Source organism: Nyctibius grandis, chromosome 2 (assembly GCF_013368605.1).
Source record: "Nyctibius grandis isolate bNycGra1 chromosome 2, bNycGra1.pri, whole genome shotgun sequence".
NCBI classification, from domain to species: domain Eukaryota; kingdom Metazoa; phylum Chordata; class Aves; order Nyctibiiformes; family Nyctibiidae; genus Nyctibius; species Nyctibius grandis.
The window spans coordinates 21,888,317-21,909,751 of record NC_090659.1 but is presented as its reverse complement, the minus strand read 5'-3'; the positions used below and the strand labels follow the sequence as shown (position 1 = coordinate 21,909,751).

At 41.1% G+C, this 21,435-nt stretch overlaps 2 protein-coding genes across 4 annotated transcripts in view; one reads left to right on the top strand and one right to left on the bottom strand.

Moving 5' to 3' along the window:
- The window catches only part of VPS26C (VPS26 endosomal protein sorting factor C), a 60,578-nt gene extending 54,427 nt beyond the window's left edge, over positions 1 to 6,151 (top strand). Inside the window, exon 10 of the transcript XR_011049679.1 lies at positions 5,930 to 6,151. The gene's annotated coding sequence lies outside the window, so the exon portion shown is untranslated. The remainder of the gene's footprint in view (positions 1 to 5,929) is intronic.
- Positions 1 to 21,435, bottom strand: part of TTC3 (tetratricopeptide repeat domain 3) — a 74,910-nt gene that overhangs the window by 28,033 nt on the left and 25,442 nt on the right. For all 3 annotated transcript variants that reach the window (XM_068417427.1, XM_068417436.1, XM_068417442.1), the window contains 9 exons: positions 13,690 to 13,750; positions 11,240 to 11,306; positions 8,985 to 9,122; positions 7,313 to 7,387; positions 6,511 to 6,623; positions 4,129 to 4,255; positions 1,287 to 1,409; positions 992 to 1,093; positions 209 to 301 (listed from right to left, as the gene is read on the bottom strand). In XM_068417427.1, the coding sequence (XP_068273528.1) occupies positions 209 to 301; positions 992 to 1,093; positions 1,287 to 1,409; positions 4,129 to 4,255; positions 6,511 to 6,623; positions 7,313 to 7,387; positions 8,985 to 9,122; positions 11,240 to 11,306; positions 13,690 to 13,750 (899 nt within the window). The remainder of the gene's footprint in view (positions 1 to 208; positions 302 to 991; positions 1,094 to 1,286; positions 1,410 to 4,128; positions 4,256 to 6,510; positions 6,624 to 7,312; positions 7,388 to 8,984; positions 9,123 to 11,239; positions 11,307 to 13,689; positions 13,751 to 21,435) is intronic.

Below are 21,435 nucleotides of genomic sequence, written 5' to 3'. Positions count from 1 at the left end.
TCAATACCTTAAAGTAACACCTGCTCCACCAGAAGAACAGGTGAGAAGAGAACAGGTAATTAATATTCCTAAATAATGCTCAGATTCTGAAGTTAAGATAGCATATTCCTTATGAGTTTGCAGTTACATTCTCATCTTTACTTTATCTCCTTTACCAGAGTAAATATTTTAAAGATTATTTTCATATTTTATATGAACATTTACTTACTTCACATTTTACCAGACCAGAAGAACTGAAAATAACTATTTTTGAAATAAGGCCTGTACAATCAGGAGTAAAACACAATTCTTGAAGAAAATCCTGTAGGAGAAAATGATACATACAACAAAGACATTTAAATTCATACAAAATCTCTGTTCTTATACAGATTACAGTTTCTTAATTTGAGGTGACCAAGGTCATTAAAGCTAGCATAGTCCTAAATTGCTGGATGAGGAAAGCAAGTGACAGCTGACTTGGCAAGGACTGCAAATCAAAAGGATCCCAGATCTGTGGCACAGACCTGTTATTCCCAAAGCTACAGCACAGCCCGTCTTCCTCCAACTTCATGTTCAAGAGTCAACTTTACGAATATTCTTTTACAAGTTCATACTTTGCCTGGATTTCCCTTCATTTTATACTCACTGCTGATATTGCATTTTGTAGAATTCCGTTAGACATACTCAATGTCAAACTCTTGCTTCAACAGTAAGACTGTAGAAGGAATAAAACTCCCATATGGAAGGACATAAATGATGCAAGATAAACAGGCTAAGCATACTAAGCCTTCACACAGACAGGACTTTCTTCTGTAAACAACAGCAAGCTTTACCCACACTTGCACGTCAGACAATTTAGCAAGAGACTCCTCTTTCCTGTCTCTCCTCCTGCCTTTGTCACAGGGGTGGGACATCAGGCTGTAATACTGCACTTATCACGAACCAAAGGAATGCTATAATCTTGACTGAAAAAAGAAATAATAAAATGCTTGCAGTCTGACTCAGCTCTTACCTTATCATTTTTATCACTGTAGTTAGTTGTTTTCAACTTTTTCCAACAGCTGATATGAAACTCCACTCTACATTGCTGACAGCAAGTAATACGTATAAAACCCTAATATTGAGAAAAAGTATGCATTTAACATCTTAAAAAAAAAAAACCAAACAAACAAACAGAAAACAGTGTACAACTTAACAGTAGATAGGATAAGATGGTGTGTTCCAGATAGCTCTTTAATATGAAAGGGGGCAGAAAACATGTAAACATTAAGTTTTACTTCCCAAACCCTTTTAAACTAAAAATTTACCTTAAAGTCTGGGTCCGTAAAAAATATTTGGATTTTGGAGTGACCATGGCATTGCTGATATCGACAAACTGCGTCTGGTTCTGGAGGGAACTTGCATTGCTCAATACAATTCTTCAAAATCAACTGAGAAACACAAAACGATGCAAGAAAAATTGCACAGAAACCAGGAAAAGATTCAATATCTACTTACAAACTTCTAGGGAACTCTGCAGTGAAACACACATCTCTTTTTGAACAGCAGGCGACTAATACCAAAAGAACAATTCTTTTCTAGTGAAAGCTACAGAAGATTGTCCTTTTATGGCAAAATATTCAAAAGCTTGTTTGAACTGCTATCAGCTAAGTACTCATAGTTTCGCTGCATGCAGGTTTATCTTGGACCAATGTTTTACACACTGACCAATTCCAAACACATGAGAATTTATTAAGTTTTCCATTGCTAAAATGAGTCAGATTACTCAAATAATGTGACAAAAATGGAGTGTCTGCTCATTTCTGCCATTTTGCAGCATTTCAGGAGTGCCTCACCTGGGACCTGGGTTACACAATCAAGTACATTCCGAGGGACAACTCGGACCTGGCCCTGCACTGGAGCTAGGGTGATATCACAGAATGGCATCTGAGTTAAACACATTACAGTGGCTTTATGTAAGTCAGTTCAAGTCCCACAGGGTTGGCACTGAGCCCAGATTAATAAAACATTAACAGAAACAAACAGTTGACCAGTAACAGCCTTTCAGATATTTGCATTACGCTCTCCAGAAGTCCCAGACTACTGATGTATTACTGTGGCCAGACTACCGTGGTGTCAGCTGGCGGTCTATGAGAAATCTTTAGCTCAGTTTTTGTTTAGGAAACAACAGTACTGCTGCGCCTACCAGAAATGAAGCAGGTCAGTAAAGTATAGCAAAGATCATACACGGAATAACCTAGCATGTCCTACTGTGTCAAACTGCCTCCGTGCAGAGGAGCTCGTGTCTTGCCTCTCATGGCATGGTTTATCCAGAAACCCTTCACAAATAGCAGTGACTCAATTATAGCTTAAAACCAATAACAACAGTAATAATAATATTTTAAAATCTGTTTAGTGTGAGAAAGCAATTTGTAGTGTCAGAACCACAAGTTAAATTTTTCAAGTCCAACATAATTTTACCATACAACTCCCACTGCATTGACCAAGAACTATACAATCAAACTCTCCTATTTGGTCTTAAAACTCTCCTAAAACTCTCCTATTTGGTTTATTTCCCTCATCTCGCTTAGTGGATGAGGGAAAGGCTGTGGATGTTGTCTACCTAGACTTTAGTAAAGCCTTTGACACCATTTCCCACAGCATTCTCCTGGAGAAATTTGCTGCTCATGGCTTGGACGGGCGTACGCTTCGCTGAGTAAAAAACTGGCTGGATGCCTGGGTCCGAAGAGTGGCGGTGAATGGAGTTAAATCCAGTTGGCAGCCGATCACAAGTGGTGTTCCCCAGGGCTCAGTATTGGGGCCAGTTCTCTTTAGTATGTTAATCAGTGATCTGTACAAAGGGATCAAGTGCACCCTCAGTAAGTTTGTAGATGACACCAAGTTGGGCGGGAGTGTTGGTCTCCTTGAGGGAAGGAAGGCTCTGCAGAGGGATCTCGACAGGCTGGATTGATGGGCCAAGGCCAACTGTATGAGGTTCAACAAGGCCAAGTGTCAGGTCCTGCACTTGGGTCACAACAACCCCATGCACCGCTACAGGCTTGGGGAAGAGTGGCTGGAAAGCTGCCTGGCAGAAAATGACCTGGGGGTGTTGGTTGACAGCTGGCTGAATAGGAGCCAGCAGCACGCCCAGGTGGCCAAGAAGGCCACCAGCATCCTGGCTTGTATCAGGAATAGCATGGCGAGCAGGATTAGGGAAGTGATTGTCCCTCTGTACTCAGCACTGGTGAGGCCGCACCTCAAATACTGTGTTCGGTTTTAGGCCTCTCACTACAAGAAAGACATTGAGGTGCTGGAGCGAGTCCAAAGGAGGGCAACGAAGCTGGTGAAGGGTCTAGAACACAAGTCTTATGAGGAGCAACTGAAGGAACTGGGGTTGATTAGTCTGGAGAAAAGGAGGCTCGGGGGAGACCCTATCACACTCTACAACTACCTGAAAGGAGGTTGTAGCGAGGTGGGTGTTGGCCTCTTCTCCCAAGTAACAAGTGATAGGACAGGAGAAAAAGGCCTCAAGTTGCACCAGGGCAGGTTTAGGTTGGATATTAGGAAAAACTTCTTCACCAGAGGGTTGTCAAGCATTGGAACAGGCTGCCCATGGAAGTGGTTGAGTCACCACCCCTGGAGGTGTTTAAAAGATGGGTAGACGTGGTGCTTAGGGATATGGTTTAGTGGTGGGCTTGGTAGTGTTAACGGTTGGACTTGGTGATCTTAAAGGTCTTTTCCAACCAAAAAAATTCCATGATCCTATGATTCTATGAAATATAGCACCACTGCTGCAATTTTCAACTTCACATTTTTGCTAATTCAAATTTTTAACCTGTTCTCTCTAGCATTACGTTGTGTATAGTATTCACATCTAATTAAAGTTTGGTAACATGCGACTAAGAAGTTAACATATTATGAAACACTTGGAGCAGATTAGAACCATATTATTACATAGAAATATCCAAGCATAGAGCCTGACACAGAGCCCCTGCCCTTGTGCTGTAAATGGGATGCTTCCCAGGTGTTCAAATGTGTTGTCACAAGAAGAGTTCTGCTCTACAAACACCAGGCCTTGCAGCTGACAGCGCTGTAGACAATGAGCAGCAGCGCTTGCACTGGCTTGACAGAACAGGTTTTTATGCCTTTTTTTTTTTTTTTTAAACATACCTGTAAATTCTCTGTTCGTGTCTCTTCAATGACCCAAGATGTTGTGGGCCAAGTTAATACTCCAGGTACAATCTTGTGATTAACCAGTGTTTGTGATTTCATGAACTGATCAAGCGCATCTGAAAATCTGAAGTTTGAAACAGGTACAACACGTTCAGATCATATATAAATAACTTATACGTGGCCTGCAATACTTTCGCAATTCATTTTATGATCCAAAGAACAAAAAAGGGAATGGTAACAGTATGTGAAAAGAAAAAAAGCACCTGATTCATTAAGTTATCTGTTTAAGGACTCTTCAGTATGAAAGACTCAAGGTGTGATCCAGTAAGACAGCCTGGGTAAGGGCACAGGCACGGATATAAGGCAGAGTGAGAGCCTGCGCTGATATTCAAGGGACCCATGAAAGTGGGTGTGCTTGTCAATACAGAGAGTGAGGGCATGCGTACGTTCACAAGTGACCTTCAACCCCGATCAGCCAGGGAGGAGGGTACAGGACTTTGCTACCTGTACTTATGTTTTACATGAGTGCATGTAGTGCTATACATGGGAGCTGCTCTGCCTGGGGTAGTGTGGGTGGCCAGCTGTGTTGTCATATGTGTGTGTGTGTGTGTGCACGCGCACATGTGTGTGTACGCACCTCTTTGGGACACACATGCAACCTCACTACGGGTCAAAAGTGCCAAGGGAAACAACAGCCACATCTGTGGGACTGGGTCGCACACACCCCTGGGTCTCAGACTGCACCTGGCTACACTGCAGCAGTAGGAAGGAGGAATCCCCTCTCAGCATCCAACACTTTCTGACCAGGTGCTTTTAGATATTCCACATGAGAAGGGCTTAATGTTTAATATCAAACTTATTTATTTGGCATTGTATTGGGTTTACGTGGCAAGATTGGGCGGGGGGGAGGGGGGAAGACGGGACCAGTGCTGCAGGGACAGCCTCTGTGAGGAGAGGCTGGGGCTGCCCCAGTCCCAGTTGGCTGCAACGAACCCACCACAGGGCACAGCTCAGCCCCTCATGCAAGACAGTGGCACCTCAAGGAAAGCACGGGTAAGAAAGGATAAAACATACTTCATGGCTATGAGGAGTAAGGAAAACAAGTGTGAGAAACAGCCCTTTGAGTACCAAGGTAGGGAGGAGGAAGGGAAGAGGTGCTTCAGGGGCACAGAGCAGAGAATCCCCTGCAGCCCCTGGAGAGGAACACACTGGAGCAGGTGGATGTGCCTGGAATGAACTGCAGCCCATGGAGAGGCCCCAGGCTGCAGCAGAGGAGGGGAGTGTGGAGGAAGGAGCGGCAGAGAGGAGCTGTTACAGACTGACCACAGCCCCCACTCACCATCCCCCTGCACTGCTTGGGGGAGGAGGAGGTAGAGGAGTTAGGAATGAGGGAGTGAAGTCCAGTCTGGGATAAAGGGTGGGGGTGGGGAGAAGGTGATTTTAGGTTTTTACTTTGTTTCCCACCATCCAACTCTATTTTAACAGACAATAAATTAAATTATTTTTCCTCAAGTTGAGTCTGTTTTGCCTGTGAATGTAATTAGCAAGTGATCTCCCTGTCTTTATCTCAACCCCTGGGCTTTTTCACCTTATTTTCTCTCCCTCTCCCATGGAAGAGGGGGAGCAGGAGCTCAGCTGGGTTAGGGTCTGGCAGCCAGCCAAGGTCAACCCATCACAGGCGTTACAGGGGATTTTGATTAAGTAAAGCAATACAGTGATATAGTGAAATCACAACACAAGCTTAACATAGCAATTGCAATACACAGTTGAATCAACACAAATCTGATTCTCATTACAGGTCTCTATATGCTTACCGTCAGGACGCTGGGAAGAAATACCGCCAGGAATATACGGGTTGAAGCCATCTCAAGCCCTTTGCTCTCAAGTTTATTAGTTGTCCAGTTTCTGCACTTTCTGTTTGGCTGAGCCACATATACACTCCCCTTCTCTCCCCCGTGCTGGTCTGGGTAGCTCAGGAAGACATTACTCTTTATCTGTCTCAGGGAACCTGATGACTCACTGGCGCAGCTGCCTTATCTAAAACCAAGGTTACCCTCCAGTCTCCCTGGCATTGAGATAAGTTAAGCTTTCTTTATGATACATTCTTCCTTGAGATCATTGGTTTTTGCCCTTCTCCTATGAGGTCTCCTCCACTGCAGGAGTGTGCTGGTCGGTCATACCGCTGTGCCCTGGAGTCCACTCAATTCAGCAGCTTCCATTACATCCTTAGCAGTAACAAACTTAATGTTCTAATATATCGGTCTGATGTATGAATTTAGTGATTAACAAAGAATAATAATAAAAAAAAACCCCACACATGGGGTTTCTCAAATGAACATATTTTTTGTATCAAATATTGAAGCTTTGTATTATACCAACCTGTTTTGTCTGAGGTATACTTTTCCAATTCCGTAGTATGCCAAACAAGCAAATCTTTCTTCCTGGTACTGTTCAACTGTTTTCTTAAACTGGTCTTCTGCCTTTGTCAATGCCTTGAAAATAAATTTAAGACAAAAATATGTGACACTTTGCCAGAAGCTTTTCCCTTTTCCTCTCCTTTTTTTTGCTCCAGTAGAGCGGGTCAGTACACCCTATTCTTTGATCAGTCTTATATACAGTAAAGGGAATTAAGAATCCTTATGATCACACACAAAGGCTTCCCGTATTTAAAAAAAGAAACTTATTCTGTAAATATGGACTCCCTCTGAAACAGTGAAATTAAATGATTCAGCTCACTGAGCTACAAACACTCAGACATTTTAAAATTCATTGTAAGATACTGAATATTTTTGAACACAGCAGGGAAAAAAACAAACAACCCACACTTCTGTTTTGGTGTTATCCGGAACCAAAAGCATTCTCTCTCTCTTGTTTCAGAAGTTTGTGTTAGAAAGACTAGTGCATAACTACATTACAACAAAGTAGAAGAAAGATGATTGACTATATTCATTAATACTTAAGAATCTCATCTGAAAGCTTAAAAAGAAATTTTATTTGGTAGCTTAATTTATCCAAAACCATTAAAGATCTAGTACCAGATATTAAACCGTATGATTCTAAAATGTGACAAAAACTTTCCTTCCCCACTCACTTTATGTCTGTTAAGAAGACACAAAAATGGATGGCCAACTACCTGAACTAGAATTATGAATAAAAGCAATACAGTGGCTTAATGTCATACCTCAGGTTGTCCTATTCCAAGAAGAGCAGTGGCATGTCCATAGATGATTACAACATAATTAATAATATCCAGTTGCTGCAAATAGAGTCAAATTATAGTAGCAGTGTTAGCAATCGAGAAGAAAACTCATCCACATGAAGCAGATAAGCAGGGACTTCTTTATTTCAGCGCTGGGGACACAGGGGATAGCTCCACCATACGTGTCCACCCAAACATCAAATCCATCAGTTTGTATACACTTTCTCTGTCGAGTCATTGTTACATAAGTTCTTTTACATAAAAATGCGTAGTATGCTCGCTCTTAAATTTAATCTTTACAACGATTGGTTTCGTTAACTATATAACCTTATCAATATTCTTACCCTAAAACAGTCATTGGTTAGTTCTACTCTACTAGTTAGAAACTATCCCTGATATTCAAATCAGGATGGGATAGGTAAGGGGGTTTCCAAGCAGCATAAGTGGTGTCCGTAACGGTCTCCTTAGTTTCTTAGACAAAACATAGAAATCTCCAGTAACTTCCTGGTGAGGTTTCTATGGTTTCCTATCTCAAACCTAACAATGCAATTATTCTGCTTCTTAATCAAACCTGACTCTTCTATATTATCAAATCATGATTATTTTATCAGAGTATTTGCAACAGTAGCACACACAAAAACACTTTGCTGGTAACTAGAACTTTACAGTCTACGGTGAACTGAAGATCTTCACTACAACTGAGCTAGGAAACTCTTTTCTCATCCTTCTTATCACAGCCTCTGCCCAGATTTATGTTACAATTAGCATAAAAGTGAAGGTTAACTACACCGTTACTACTGGTCATTTAGCACCCCTATATATTTCAGTGTGATATATCCTGAAACGTCTGCTTTTAGAAATGGCATAACTACAGGCTTTACTATGTTCACTTCAGGCAGTGCAGTGTGTCTTTGCTATATTTCACGTCCAGAATTGAGCAATTTTTTTTCTTTTTTTTTTTTCTTTTAAATAAAAAAACCTTTTTCTCACCTTGTTCTTACTAATAAACTAGGTCACAATTCCAGATGGATTGGCGCATTACCTGCTTGGACAGACTTGTTGGCACTGCATCAGTGCTTACTAAAGTATGAGCTTGAAACACAGCAATGCATGTGCACACACATTGTCACACAAAACTTAATACTACAGTACAATAATTTAAAGAAATCTGGTATGACAAATGGGTCAGTGGCTGATTGGCTAGATACATATACACAAAATTTCACAGTATTTGCCATCAAAGAGTTATCTGACCTGAAGAATATAAATTCTTTTTACCTTACATTATTATGAATAAAGGTTAAGCTGACAATGGACAGTAGTCTCTTATCAAATAAGATATTTGATAAGAGCATCTTATATTATTCTTATAAGAATATTATTTTGGCAAATATTTTTTAGATTGCATCTAGAAATGGACATGTATGCTGAACATTACAAAAATACATCCTATGCTACTATCTGTCTTTTTATCCTGTTCTTATTTGTAAGCTCCTTGGCATACTTATCAGTGAAACACTTGGCATTGTAGTCAACATCACAGGCAACAATTCAATAATAATGATTATTTTGGTGGAAGGAAAGAATGAAACACCGTATGGAAAGCATTAAACTTCAGTTACTCTAATAACTTAAGTTATTCCTCTCAGTTTACCTTTAATTCTGAAGGATTTAGAATGCTCAACAATTGTGAAAAGGCTTGTTCAGCACTGTGACACCGCTGGTCCATCAAGGCTGTATAACCTTCATGAACAAGGGATTTAACCTCTTCTGGCAACATAGTGAAATCCACCTAAAATATTTGAGAAAACAGTAAGTCCAAAAGAAAATATTTTCCTTTTTTCTTTTTTAAAACAAGCAAGCTATTTGCTAAAATACTTATCCAACAGACAAATGTTACAATTCTGTACTTCCTACAGTTTTATCACAATTTCACTTTTAAAGCAGCAAATCAGGTACAGTTTTATAACTGTTTTAAATTCAGCTTCTAAAAACTTAAGATTTTCATGGACCTAATGCTGCAAATCTCTTAAAAATCTAGGTTTTGTTTTAAATTTAGACTCTTTTCTCTCCAGAAAGTTTCCAGTTTAGTTCAAGCATCTTTTTAATCCCTCTTACACATTAAAAAAAAAAAACCCACCACTTACGCTTTTGCTCACTTGTACACTCCATTTTGTGTACAAACATTTTCGAAAAACCTGCAAACTATTTCCTTCTGCCTACACTTTCTCTTCATCTAGGTTAATAGCTAAGGCTAGAAAGTTTCAGAATGCATTACGTTATTAGCCTTTCTCTACAGATACTTCCAGAAGTCTGCAGCAATTCCCAGCAGTGACACTGTAAATCAAGGCAAGCAGTTGCAGAATTAGGAACTTCTATTCCCTTGATCTGTTGAAACACTAAAATAAAATTAGCTTTGGGAAGCAGATCATTGTGCCAGGGCAGAAGTAATTTGGCTATTTAAGAAGCTCCCCCAACACCTACTCCTGCAATCATAAGCAAAAAACAAAGAGTAACAAGGAGGCCCACCTGTGTATTTTAGGCCACTACCTCATTTCAGTATGAATTAATCTTCAGTATGAAGTAATCCTACTTTACAAGCTTTTTGTTAACTGCCCCTTCCCACCCGCCTCCCCCCCATGTGTTAACATTTGAGCCTGGGATTCTGAAGACAGGGTCATGGGCAGGGAAACAACAGAAAGAATGGGAAGGTTTGGGGAGAATAGAACATAACTTTTGAGTTGCCTGATTTTTTTTAACATTATTCTAATGGTGTACTGAATTGTATTCCTGTGAACTGAATCAGGCTTTTGACATATTAAATTTAATGCATGTCCAGAACGTATTTTCCTAAGCATCTATGAATTTTGATCTTATTTTGTCTTCATCCTGTCAACTGACCAAAAAGTACAAACCTAAGAAAATACTCATGATCTAATGACAGTTATAAACAAAAGTGGCCGGGACAGTGGAAACTACAAATAGATACAGAAAAGACCAAAAGGCAGAAATGAGTAAATGAAAAAATGATTAAGACTTATTTTAATTTCCTAGAACTACTGATACAAGGTAATGCTATCAGAGCATATAGTTATAGAACAGAACAAATTATATTAATTTAATGTTAAGCTAATAATGTTAAACTACATGACATATGAAGCTGATTAAGCCCACTAAAAAACGTTACTTTTGATACTAGTAATGCATTAGCCTTACAAAAATAGGTAATAAAGCGTCTTAGTGCAGTGAGAACCTGCACCTTCTCCTGAATCCAGTTTTGTCTTATGAGGTAATTAATCAGAATAGAGATTTCTGGTATCTATGTCCCCAAATTAACAGAGAGGAAATGATTAAGTATGTACATCCCCATGATTTCATTCAAGAACTCTGGGATACTCATTGTTCATTGCTTGTAAGACCTGAGAAGGAGAATTCTCAATTTATGAATTTTATAGCATTTTAAACAGCTGTTCAACAAAATGTTCTATGATTATTTCCAAATGTATGTATCAAACACAGTAAAACATATTTAGTCAGAACTTTGGGAGGTTATTATGAATCCCTGAATGATTCTCAGCGATTTTTGTAGTTTTTCTTACCAATTAAGATACAAGGGAGCTATATTACTAACTCATGGTTTTAGCTAAGTTATTCTATGACTACACTGAGTTTTGTTACACTGATTTCCAGTGTGAAGTCTTACAGGAAGGGAAGGAGGAGAAGCAAAAAGAAGACTATCAGCAACAAGACACTATAAATCAGTGTAATCACATAATCTTTGTTTCCTGATAAAAGTCAGGCTAAGCATGAAGTGTTACATTTTTGAATGAACCGAGATTTTGGACAGTGATACTGAAAGGTGTCAAATCATTTATGCTTAAGGTCATATGCTAATGAATTCCCAGTTACCGGTTGCACAGTACGGAAGAGTTTATCTCGGATGGCTTTAGACTCTATCTTCAAATCAAGATGATCTCTACAAATAACAGGACAATGGCATCATGAGTTTGTACACGTACTTTATATGTAATCATATTTTCAAGAAACAGAAACTCCTGTGCTTTTATCAACCACATCACATTTGCCTACATGCCCGAGATTATTATGGCACACTTTCACAATCATGATAACAAGTACTGTAACGCTATCAATAGTTCGTATACTTCTGGCTCAGGAATCACCAGGGCTTCAGGGAAGTAGCAGTCTTCTCCATTTTATTTGCTTTCTTTTATCTTCTCCACCTTATTCTCAGCTGATTGATTTTATGAAGGGGTGGGATAGGTGACTAGAGAACTTCCCTACACCAAAGGCAGCAGTATAAGAAGGTGCTTAAGCCTCTTTTCCCTTCTCTGCTCTTCCTAAGTACAAGATCCTTTATCCTAGCACAACCATCACTTAAAATCAAATACACGTAACAGCTATGCATGGTGTGGGCAAGGAAAACAGAGAAGCGAGGAACAGAGTTTTCTTCACAGCTCTTCCTTTGCACTCCTGCAGCAGAAAAGCCATGCACAACTAGAGAATGGAGACAGTATAATGAAGAGGCAAAGTATTGCTTAATACTCTAAACTAAGTCCTCAATGCTAAGATTGCCACTCAATCCTTACTGACACTATATTGCCTTTTGCTAATATACATTCAGTTCTGTCCTACATTCAAAGGCATCAAACACTTATTGTCGGAGATAAATTCTTTAGTGTCAGAGGATTCCCTAGATTTTTGGAAGCTCAGTAGCCTGCTAATTACAGCAATGGAGATACGATTGTAACTGACTGTGCACCTCACTTGTTGAGAAATGCTGTGGTTTTTATAGGTCTAATAAGCTTCCCTGTGAGAAAAGCAATTGTGTAGATGGTTCAGTTACTTTAAAGAGGATTTGTTCCCATAGTGAATTCTAACGTTCTTCTCCCCCCTAAAGTGAAAGGAGAAAGAAGTCAGTGGCAACTCAGTTAAATAACATAAATGACCTCTCCTGTCACAAAGTTTCAATTGTCCTAGCTATAGGGGTATTCAAAAAGAGTTATGGAAAAACAAAAGGATTGTACTGTAATACATATAGATTAAAAGATGGTAGGTTTTGTGGTCACGTTTAGATTAGGACTGGGGATAATCAGGTTCAGTTCCCAGGTTTCCTAAAGACTTGGATTCTTCTACATGAGAAATCTGCCTTTAAAAATTACCACTTAATGGAAACTTTCCTATTTCAATGTAAACAGCTTATTTTGCTGTACCCCTCATCTGTTCTTAATCATCTTAAACAAAATTAAAAAACACTAGATGAAGAAGCATACAAGCAAGAAAGTACAGTCAGAGCTTAATTTGTCTAATTTCACAGCTCAGGTTTAAACACTGACAGCTTCCATCTCTGCGTGGCCTTAAGTAGTAAGTTAGCATTTGCCTCAGTCACCTTACAAATAAACCAGCAGTAACAGTTCTTCAGTCCTTAACTCTCTATTAGATGAGGAAATACGCTGGCATATGGAATCATCTATAAATGCAGTGGTTTCCCCAAACCTGTTTGAAGCATGTTGACCCCAGTTATCACTAGAAATAATTATTTCTTTTGTTAAAACTTGTTTTAAATGTTATAACAAATGGTAGCATAAATTTTATCCATAAAAATCTAGTGGCTTTTATCTCAACTAATTTAATTTTGGCCCCAAATCATCAAACATACTCATTTACATTCAGCATGTTCTACAGGGAGTATTCATGTACTTAAAATTAGACATCAATATGCTTTAAGTGAAAATTCAAGTCTACAAACAACTAAAGGACTCTTCAAGTAAAAGTTCTTCTCTAGTATTCAAAACTGAGACTGACTTACAATGCTTTCCTTGCAGTCAAGTCTCTTCTAAGTAAGAATAACAAACGTCAGAGAAGTGATAAAAATTATTTGGTACAAAGAGTAGAACGAGTACAAAGAGGTCTTGAAAATAAGACAGAGCTTGAGTTATGTCGTGGTGTAAGTTTGAATGTAACAACTGGAACGAGATTCCTATTATCTTTTACTGTAAAGGCAGCACTTTTTTTTTGTCGCTATACTGTGTGATATGCTTTTGGGCAACAGTTTTTAAACAGCGGTTATTAAAATTATGCCTTCATTTACTAAAATTCAACTGAGCTTTGGAAAACATTTAGTTTTCAAATAGTAACTCAGACTCATTGTGAAAACTGGAATTTTGTGAACTTTAATCAGCTATCTCAACATGAACGATATCCTGAAGAGTATGTAAACAACGTAAACAAAGTAATGAGCAAAGAGCAAGCAGCAAGTCAAAGTTGCATTAACTCCTTTTTAAGTGCTACATAAAATAACTCAAAATAATAATAAATTAAAAATAAATAAAATTTCTTACCTCGTCTTTTGAGAGTCACCAGATTTGGTTTTTGGCCTTCCTTTGTTTTGATGACTTTGGCCTGTAATGAGAAAAAGTATTTCAAACAAAAGGAAAAAAACGCACTCGGAACTCACATTTTGCTTTATAAATAATAGGTCTTAAACATTTACAATATCGAAAACTAACACAACCAAGAAGTTTTTCAAAAAGCCACCTTTTGTGTTACAGTATGAATTTGATATTATTTTTATTAAATAGTACAGGATTTTATTAATCCTATGAAGGGGAAAAAGATACTTCAAAAAAACATAAGAATCTTAAAATTCTGTAAGATATGATCTGACTCTACAATACTGTAACAACTACTAAAGTGGACTCCAAGCTAAAGAAATCAGTACATTATACAAACCCACAGTTGATATTATTTACTATTAGTTGATAACTAGAATTTTTAAAGGGAATAGTAGATCACTACAGATGTTCAAGATTGACTACCGAAATTTTACAAAGCCTGCTACTTCAAAAATACATTGCTAAGGGGTTAAGTTCAACCCACGTTAATCTTAAAAATGTAAACATATGAGTCGGATCAAGAAGAATGTCCCTGATTACAAAATAAAAATGTTTGACAATGTGGAAATACTGGATCACAAAGACAAGAAGGAATCTGTCCTGTCATACCGATTCATTTCTAACTCTGAAACTTAATGTCAAAGACTTAACACAAAACTTTATTAATACACTTTACAGCTTCAGAGATCTAATGCTGTCATTGATTAGTTACAGGGTTCTACAAGCTGAGTAAACAATTCGTTCGTAACAAGGAAGAAGAAAACATGTTTTAATGCTTTATTGTAATTGGTCAAATCCAGGAAGCCATGCCATTAATGGCAAAATAATCTCTCAACCATTTTCTGTGGAATTAAAACATAACATTAGGCATCTGAATGTGCACATGTATACTCATGATTAAGTCATGAAGTTTTTAATTTTCAAGAATTTTAAGTTCACAGAATCACACAGAATCACAGAATGTTAGGGATTGGAAGGGACCTCGAAAGATCATCTAGTCCAATCCCCCTGCCGGGGCAGGATTGCCTAGACCATATCACACAGGAACGCGTCCAGGCGGGTTTTGAACGTCTCCAGAGAAGGAGACTCCACAACCTCTCTGGGCAGCCTGTTCCAGTGTTCAGTCACCCTTACAGTAAAGAAGTTTTTCCTCAAATTTAAGTGGAACCTCCTGTGCTCCAGCTTGCACCCATTGCCCCTTGTCCTGTCAAGGGATGTCACTGAGAAGAGCCTGGCTCCATCCTCTTGACACTTGCCCTTTACATATTTATAAACATTAATGAGGTCACCCCTCAGTCTCCTCTTCTCCAAGCTAAAGAGACCCAGCTCCCTCAGCCTCTCCTCATAAGGGAGATGTTCCACCCCCTTAATCATCTTCGTGGCTCTGCGCTGGACTCTCTCTAGCAGTTCCCTGTCCTTCTTGAACTGAGGGGCCCAGAACTGGACACAATATTCCAGATGCGGCCTCACCAGGGCAGAGTAGAGGGGGAGGAGAACCTCTCTCGACCTGCTGACCACACCCCTTCTAATACACCCCAGGATGCCATTGGCCTTCTTGGCCACAAGGGCACACTGCTGGCTCATGGTCATCCTGTTGTCCACTAGGACCCCCAGGTCCCTTTCCCCTACGCTGCTCTCCAACAGCTCTGTCCCCAACTTGTACTGGTACATGGGGTTGTTCTTGCCCAGATGCAGGACTCTACACTTGCCCTTGTTATATTTCATTAAATTTCTCCCCGCCCAACTCTCCAGCCTGTCCAGGTCTCTCTGAATGGCTGCGCAGCCTTCCGGCATCTCAGCCACTCCTCCCAGTTTTGTGTCATCAGCGAACCTGCTGACAGCGCACTCTAATCCCTCATCCAAGTCATTAATGAATATATTGAATAGAACTGGTCCCAGAACCGACCCTTGCGGAACTCCGCTAGACACAGACCTCCAACTGGACTCTGTCCCATTGACCACCACTCTCTGGCTTCTTTCCTTCAGCCAGTTCACAATCCACCTCACTACCCGATCATCCAGACCACACTTCCTCAGTTTAGCTGCGAGGATGCTGTGGGAGACCGTGTCAAACGCTTTACTGAAATCGAGATAGACCACATCCACAGCTTTACCATCATCTATCCACCGGGTAACATCCTCATAAAAGGCTATCAAGTTGGTTGAGCAAGACTTCCCGTTGGTGAAGCCATGTTGACTGCCCCTAATGATCCCCCTATCCTTGATGTGCCTAGAGACAGCACCAAGAACAAGTTGCTCCATCACCTTTCCGGGGATGGAGGTGAGGCTGACCGGTCTATAGTTACCCGGGTCCTCCTTCCTGCCCTTTTTGAAGACTGGAGTGACATTCGCTTTCCTCCAGTCCTCAGGCACCTCTCCTGTTGCCCATGACTTAGCAAAGATGATGGAGAGTGGCCTAGCAATGACTTCCGCCAGCTCCCTCAGCACCCGCGGATGCATCCCATCAGGGCCCAGGGATTTATGGACATCCAGGTTGCTTAATTGGTCCCTGACCCAGCCCTCATCAACCAAGACAGATTCCTCCTCTATCCTGACTTCTTCTGAGGCCGCAGGGGTCCAGGGCTCCTCAGGACAGCTTCCAACAGTATAGACAGAGGCAAAGAAGGCATTCAGTAACTCCACCTTCTTTTTATCCTCTGTCTCCAGGACCCCCACCTCATTCATCAGTGGGCCTACATTGCCTCTAGTGTTGGCTTTACCTGCAATGTATTTGAAGAAGCCCTTTCTGTTGTCCTTGACCTCTCTTGCAAGGTTTAATTCCAAGGAGGCCTTAGCTTTCCTAGTTGCCTCCCTACATCCTCTGACAACAGACTTATATTCCTCCCAAGTGGCCAGCCCCTCCTTCCACGATCTGTACACCTTCTTCTTCCACTTGAGTTTGCCCAGCAGTTCCCTGTTCAACCATGCAGGTCTCCTGGTACCCTTCCTTGACTTCCTACCTGTTGGGATGCTCTGATCTTGAGCTCGGAAGAAGCAGTACTTGAACGCTAACCAACTATCTTGGGCCCCCTTACCTTCTAGTACCCTGTCCCATGGGATTTCCCCTAGCAATTGCCTGAAAAGGCCAAAGTTGGCCCTCCTGAAGTTCAGGGTTGCGATTCTGCTAGCTATTCTGTTCCTGCCACATGAGATCCTGAACTCTACCATCTCATGGTCGCTACAACCAAGGCTGCCCTCAACCTTCACCTCTTCCACCAGACCCTCCTTGTTAGTGAGGATCAGATCCAGCAGCGCTCCTCTCCTAGTTGGCTCATCCACCATTTGCATCAGAAAGTTATCATCAATGCACTGGAGGAACCTCCTGGACTGGGGATGGCTGGCTGAGTAGGCCTCCCAGCAAATATCAGGGTAGTTGAAATCCCCCACAACAACCAGGCCCTGTAATTGAGAGACTGCTCTCAGCTGCCTGTAGAAGGCCTCATCACCCTCCTCATCCTGATCCGGTGGCCTGTAATAGACACCCACAACAGTATCACCCCTGCCAGCCTGCCCCTTAATTCGCACCCACAAACTCTCAACTCGCTCCTGATCCGCCCCTGGACAGAACTCAATACATTCTAGCTGCTCACTCACATAAAGAGCAACTCCACCACCTCTCCTTAGCGGCCTGTCTTTCCTGAACAGGACATAGCCATCCATGACCACATTCCAGTCATGCGAGGCGTCCCACCAAGTCTCTGTAATTGCCACTAGATCATAGCCCCCTGACCGAACACGGATTTCTAACTCCTCCTGCTTATTCCCCATGCTGCGTGCATTGGTGTACAGGCATTTCAGGGAGCGAGCTGGGCACACCGATTTCATCCCAGATTCACCCCCTGATTTCACCCCAGGGGGATGGGGGGCCTCCTGGTCTACCTCAACACTAGAGCATTGCCCCAGTGGTGCAAGCCCAGCTACCACTCCATCCCCCTTCAAATCTAGTTTAAAGCTCTCCGAATGAGCCCTGCTAATTCCTGTCCCAGAACCCTTTTGCCCCTACGACATAAACCTTTCCCATGTATTACAGTCACACCTGGTGTCTTATAAAACCAGCCATTATCAAAGAACCCAAAGCCCTGCCTGTAGCACCAGTCTCGTAGCCAGGCATTAATAGAGAGAATCCTACTATTCCATCCCACGTCATCACCTGAAAATGGAAGGAGGGAGGAGAAAACAACTTGTGCCCCAGACTCTTTCACCAACCGTCCTAGGGCCTTGTAGTCTTTCTTCATCCCCCTCAGACTACGGGATGCAGCTTCTTCCCCACCTGTGTGGAAGATCAGCAGGGGGTAGCAGTCTGTGGCCCTCACCAGGTTGGGGAGTTGCCTGGTGATATCCCTGATTCGGGCTCCAGGCAGGCTGCAGACCTCCCTGTGATGGGGGTCAGCTCTGCATATTGGGCCCTCAGATCCCTTTAGGAAGGAGTCTCCAACCACTAAAACTCTTCTCTTCTTCCTTGTGGAGGAGGTAGCTAAACGCCCGTCAGGTTTTTCTGACTGTGGTGGGACCTCTGATATAGGTTGCCTCTCCACCACATCCCCATTGGACCGGCTGTATTCCACTAGGGCTTCATATCTATTGCTCAGAGGCACCTGTGGAGGCAAGGTAGGCAAGGAGGGCACTCGCCTTTTGCCACGGCCATAGACTTGTCTCCACTCACTCCTCCCCTCTAGGTTACTGTTTTCCACCTGAGAGGGGCAGAGTACAGTGGTCCCTCGATCCTGGGAGCTCTCCGGCAGGTGCTCCCATTTTTGTTGCAGGGAGGGCAGAGCCTGGCTCCACCAGTCTATCTCCATTTCAGCCTCCCGAATGCTCCTAAGCCTTTCTACTTCGGCTTGAAGCCTTTCAACCTGGCTTTGCAGCTGTGCCGCTCGGTCGAGCAGATCATCTACTTGCTCACAGCGCACACAGCCCCCTGACACCACAGAGACGGTGTAGCATTCCCTGCAGCCGGCAACCTGCACCATCGCCTCCTTCCGTGGGAGCTCAAGTTAGAACTCTACAAGGTGTTAGTGACTCAATAGCAAGAGTGACAAAACCCACTTATGGGAGAGCTGCCTTCTAGTAACCGGACAATTAGACAAACAAGGCAAAAAACTGTATTTCTGGACTGGTAAGGAATGAACAAGCAGCTGAGGAAGTCAGTTGCAGAACTGCTGGACATCCCATCTTGCAGGTGTTCCTTATTACACATGGTCAAAGTTGAAGGGGTGCAGAGCGGCAGATTTTTTTGCTAGTTAAACCTAATGGTTTTTACAAGGCGTACAGGAATGCCGCCTTCTGCCTCAGCTACCTGTTCCAAGAAGGGATAGTTCCAGCTATAATTTTCAGAAGCAGTTTAGGAGGCGACTGTGGCTTCCTAATATTGGACACAATCACACAGGTAACATACAGTTCAGCACCTGCATTCAAGCTATTTGAGCACTGGAACCCAAACATAAGGTACCACTACCTAAATCATTAAATATTGCTTTATTTATTATTACGCTTATGCTGAACTACCATAAAATCAAATTTCAAAAAAGGAGCTATTAATTTTATATATAAAGCTTCGGTAACTGTCTAATGCTTAAAAATGTTTATTTCATGATACTCAGAGAAATATTTTATATGATTAGATACAAAATACTGAAAGACACTGATTGTGGAAAAATACAAATCTACCCATTTGAGTAACCTCACTCAAGCGAGTGGGATGTCTCACATGCTCATGTCTCAAGTTAAGTCATATGCATACACACTTCATGCCTTGTACCACAAGTAATTTTTCATTAAAAACTACTTAATGGCATAAAATTTAAATTAATCAGAATAAAAATCGAGCATCATGAAGACTGAACATGTTCAGGATTATTTCATGAATGATTTCCTGAAATTGTCATACAGGAGTCTGAATAGGTGTCTGCTGAAACAATTCATATGCATTAAAAACTCCCAAGCTACACTAATAATCATCACAAATTCCTCATAATAGAGACACTTAAATGATGGAAAACAATAATCCTTTTGAAAGCCAGAAAACACTTCAAGCATATCATCATTTAACCATTTAGAGACAGAGATATATTACCTTTTCTTCACTATATAGGTTCCTTTCCCTTAAGGAACCAATATATCATTCAAAACAAAATCTTAACAAAGATAAAGGAATAAAAGCTTTCCCTCTCACCATCAAAAGAAAGAATTAATCAGCACTATTTTTTCATTGAATGAATCTAATTTTAAAAGCCATTCAACAAAAATTATTTCAGAAAAATTTCCTACAGAAACTACTACTCCCATATACCACCCAACTTAAAAAGATACTACTTTCAGATTTTTAAAAAATACTTTTAAATAAAAGTAACAAGCAAATCCTGCTGAATTATAATTAAAATACTTAATAGGATATATTGGTTCAACAGCAAACATGATTCACTTACCCCACAAACATTTTAAAATATTAGTAGAAGTAGTATTGCTTTTGCCAGACATTCCCATTAGGAGCAAACAAAGATATTTAACAGAAATGTACACATGCTCCAAAAAATAGTACATGCAGACAAAAACTGAAATTAAAAAGGACAGGAACTTTAAGATAAGATACAGTGGCATAAAGTTCCTTCACATTAAATCTCCTGCAATTCTTAAGCCTTTAAGTGAACAAAGGCTAAGAAACAGAAAGCTATTCTTCCCCACCCACAGTAAACTTGTTTCAGCTAGTCACTCAGAGCGTAACTCCTCCTTTCAAATCAAAGCCAAATCAAATACTTTCTTCTACATCAGTACTGACATAGTAAGTATGAGGGGGAGAAGAGGAGGAGGAAGAACAGAAAAAAAAAACCCAACATTAAATCAGCACGTTTTTTCTGAAATTACTATGTTCAACGCAACATTTCATAGTCCTATGATCTCTTTAGCCTAGAATTTTCAGTTCTCTCCCAATGTTCAGCCTTTCATTATCCCTCTTCCCTCCTCAACCTCTCTAAAAATCAGCTACCCTTCTGACACCCTGCCCCTTCACCAATATCAGCAGTGTAGACAGACTGCAGACACTGCCCTTGACCGGTATCAGCAGCACAGACTGTTGACACCCAGTCCCCTGACCAACACAGGCAGCAGGACGCTGCCCACGTTATTCATGTGAAGTACGATTCTCTCAAATCCCACTACCGCTGGTGGAGCCAAGGGGCAGCGCAACTCTTACCCACATTCAAAAGGCATTTGCACAATTTGGTCTTGCTGCCAGGTGACCTGGACACCAAATGTCCCTGGCAGTCCACTGGAGCCAGGGCATCACTTATAATCCTGTGTTTGCTGTCGGTGATTGGGCAGGTTGCTGTATGGGCGCGTTGTTGCTGATCTTTTCCACTGACTCAATAAAGCTTTGTTTTATAACATGTCATCAGACTCCATTACTATTTGGACTACAACTTCTCACTCAGGAAAATGTCTGGATTCACTTAGTTGTCACTTGCTTCAAACTCATTCAAAATTCTCGATGGCCTCCATGCATCTCATATTTTGCTCCTTCACACAATCTACATTCCCCATTCTAAAACCTTTCCCTGATCTATGCTTTCTGCAATAAGTTCCTTCAACACTTTATAGTTTCTTCTTTTCTTTTTTTAGTATCTTACCACATAACATCCTTTCAACAAATTTGTCTTGACTCTTCTTTTGCAACCTTTCCCATATTTTTCATCTCCC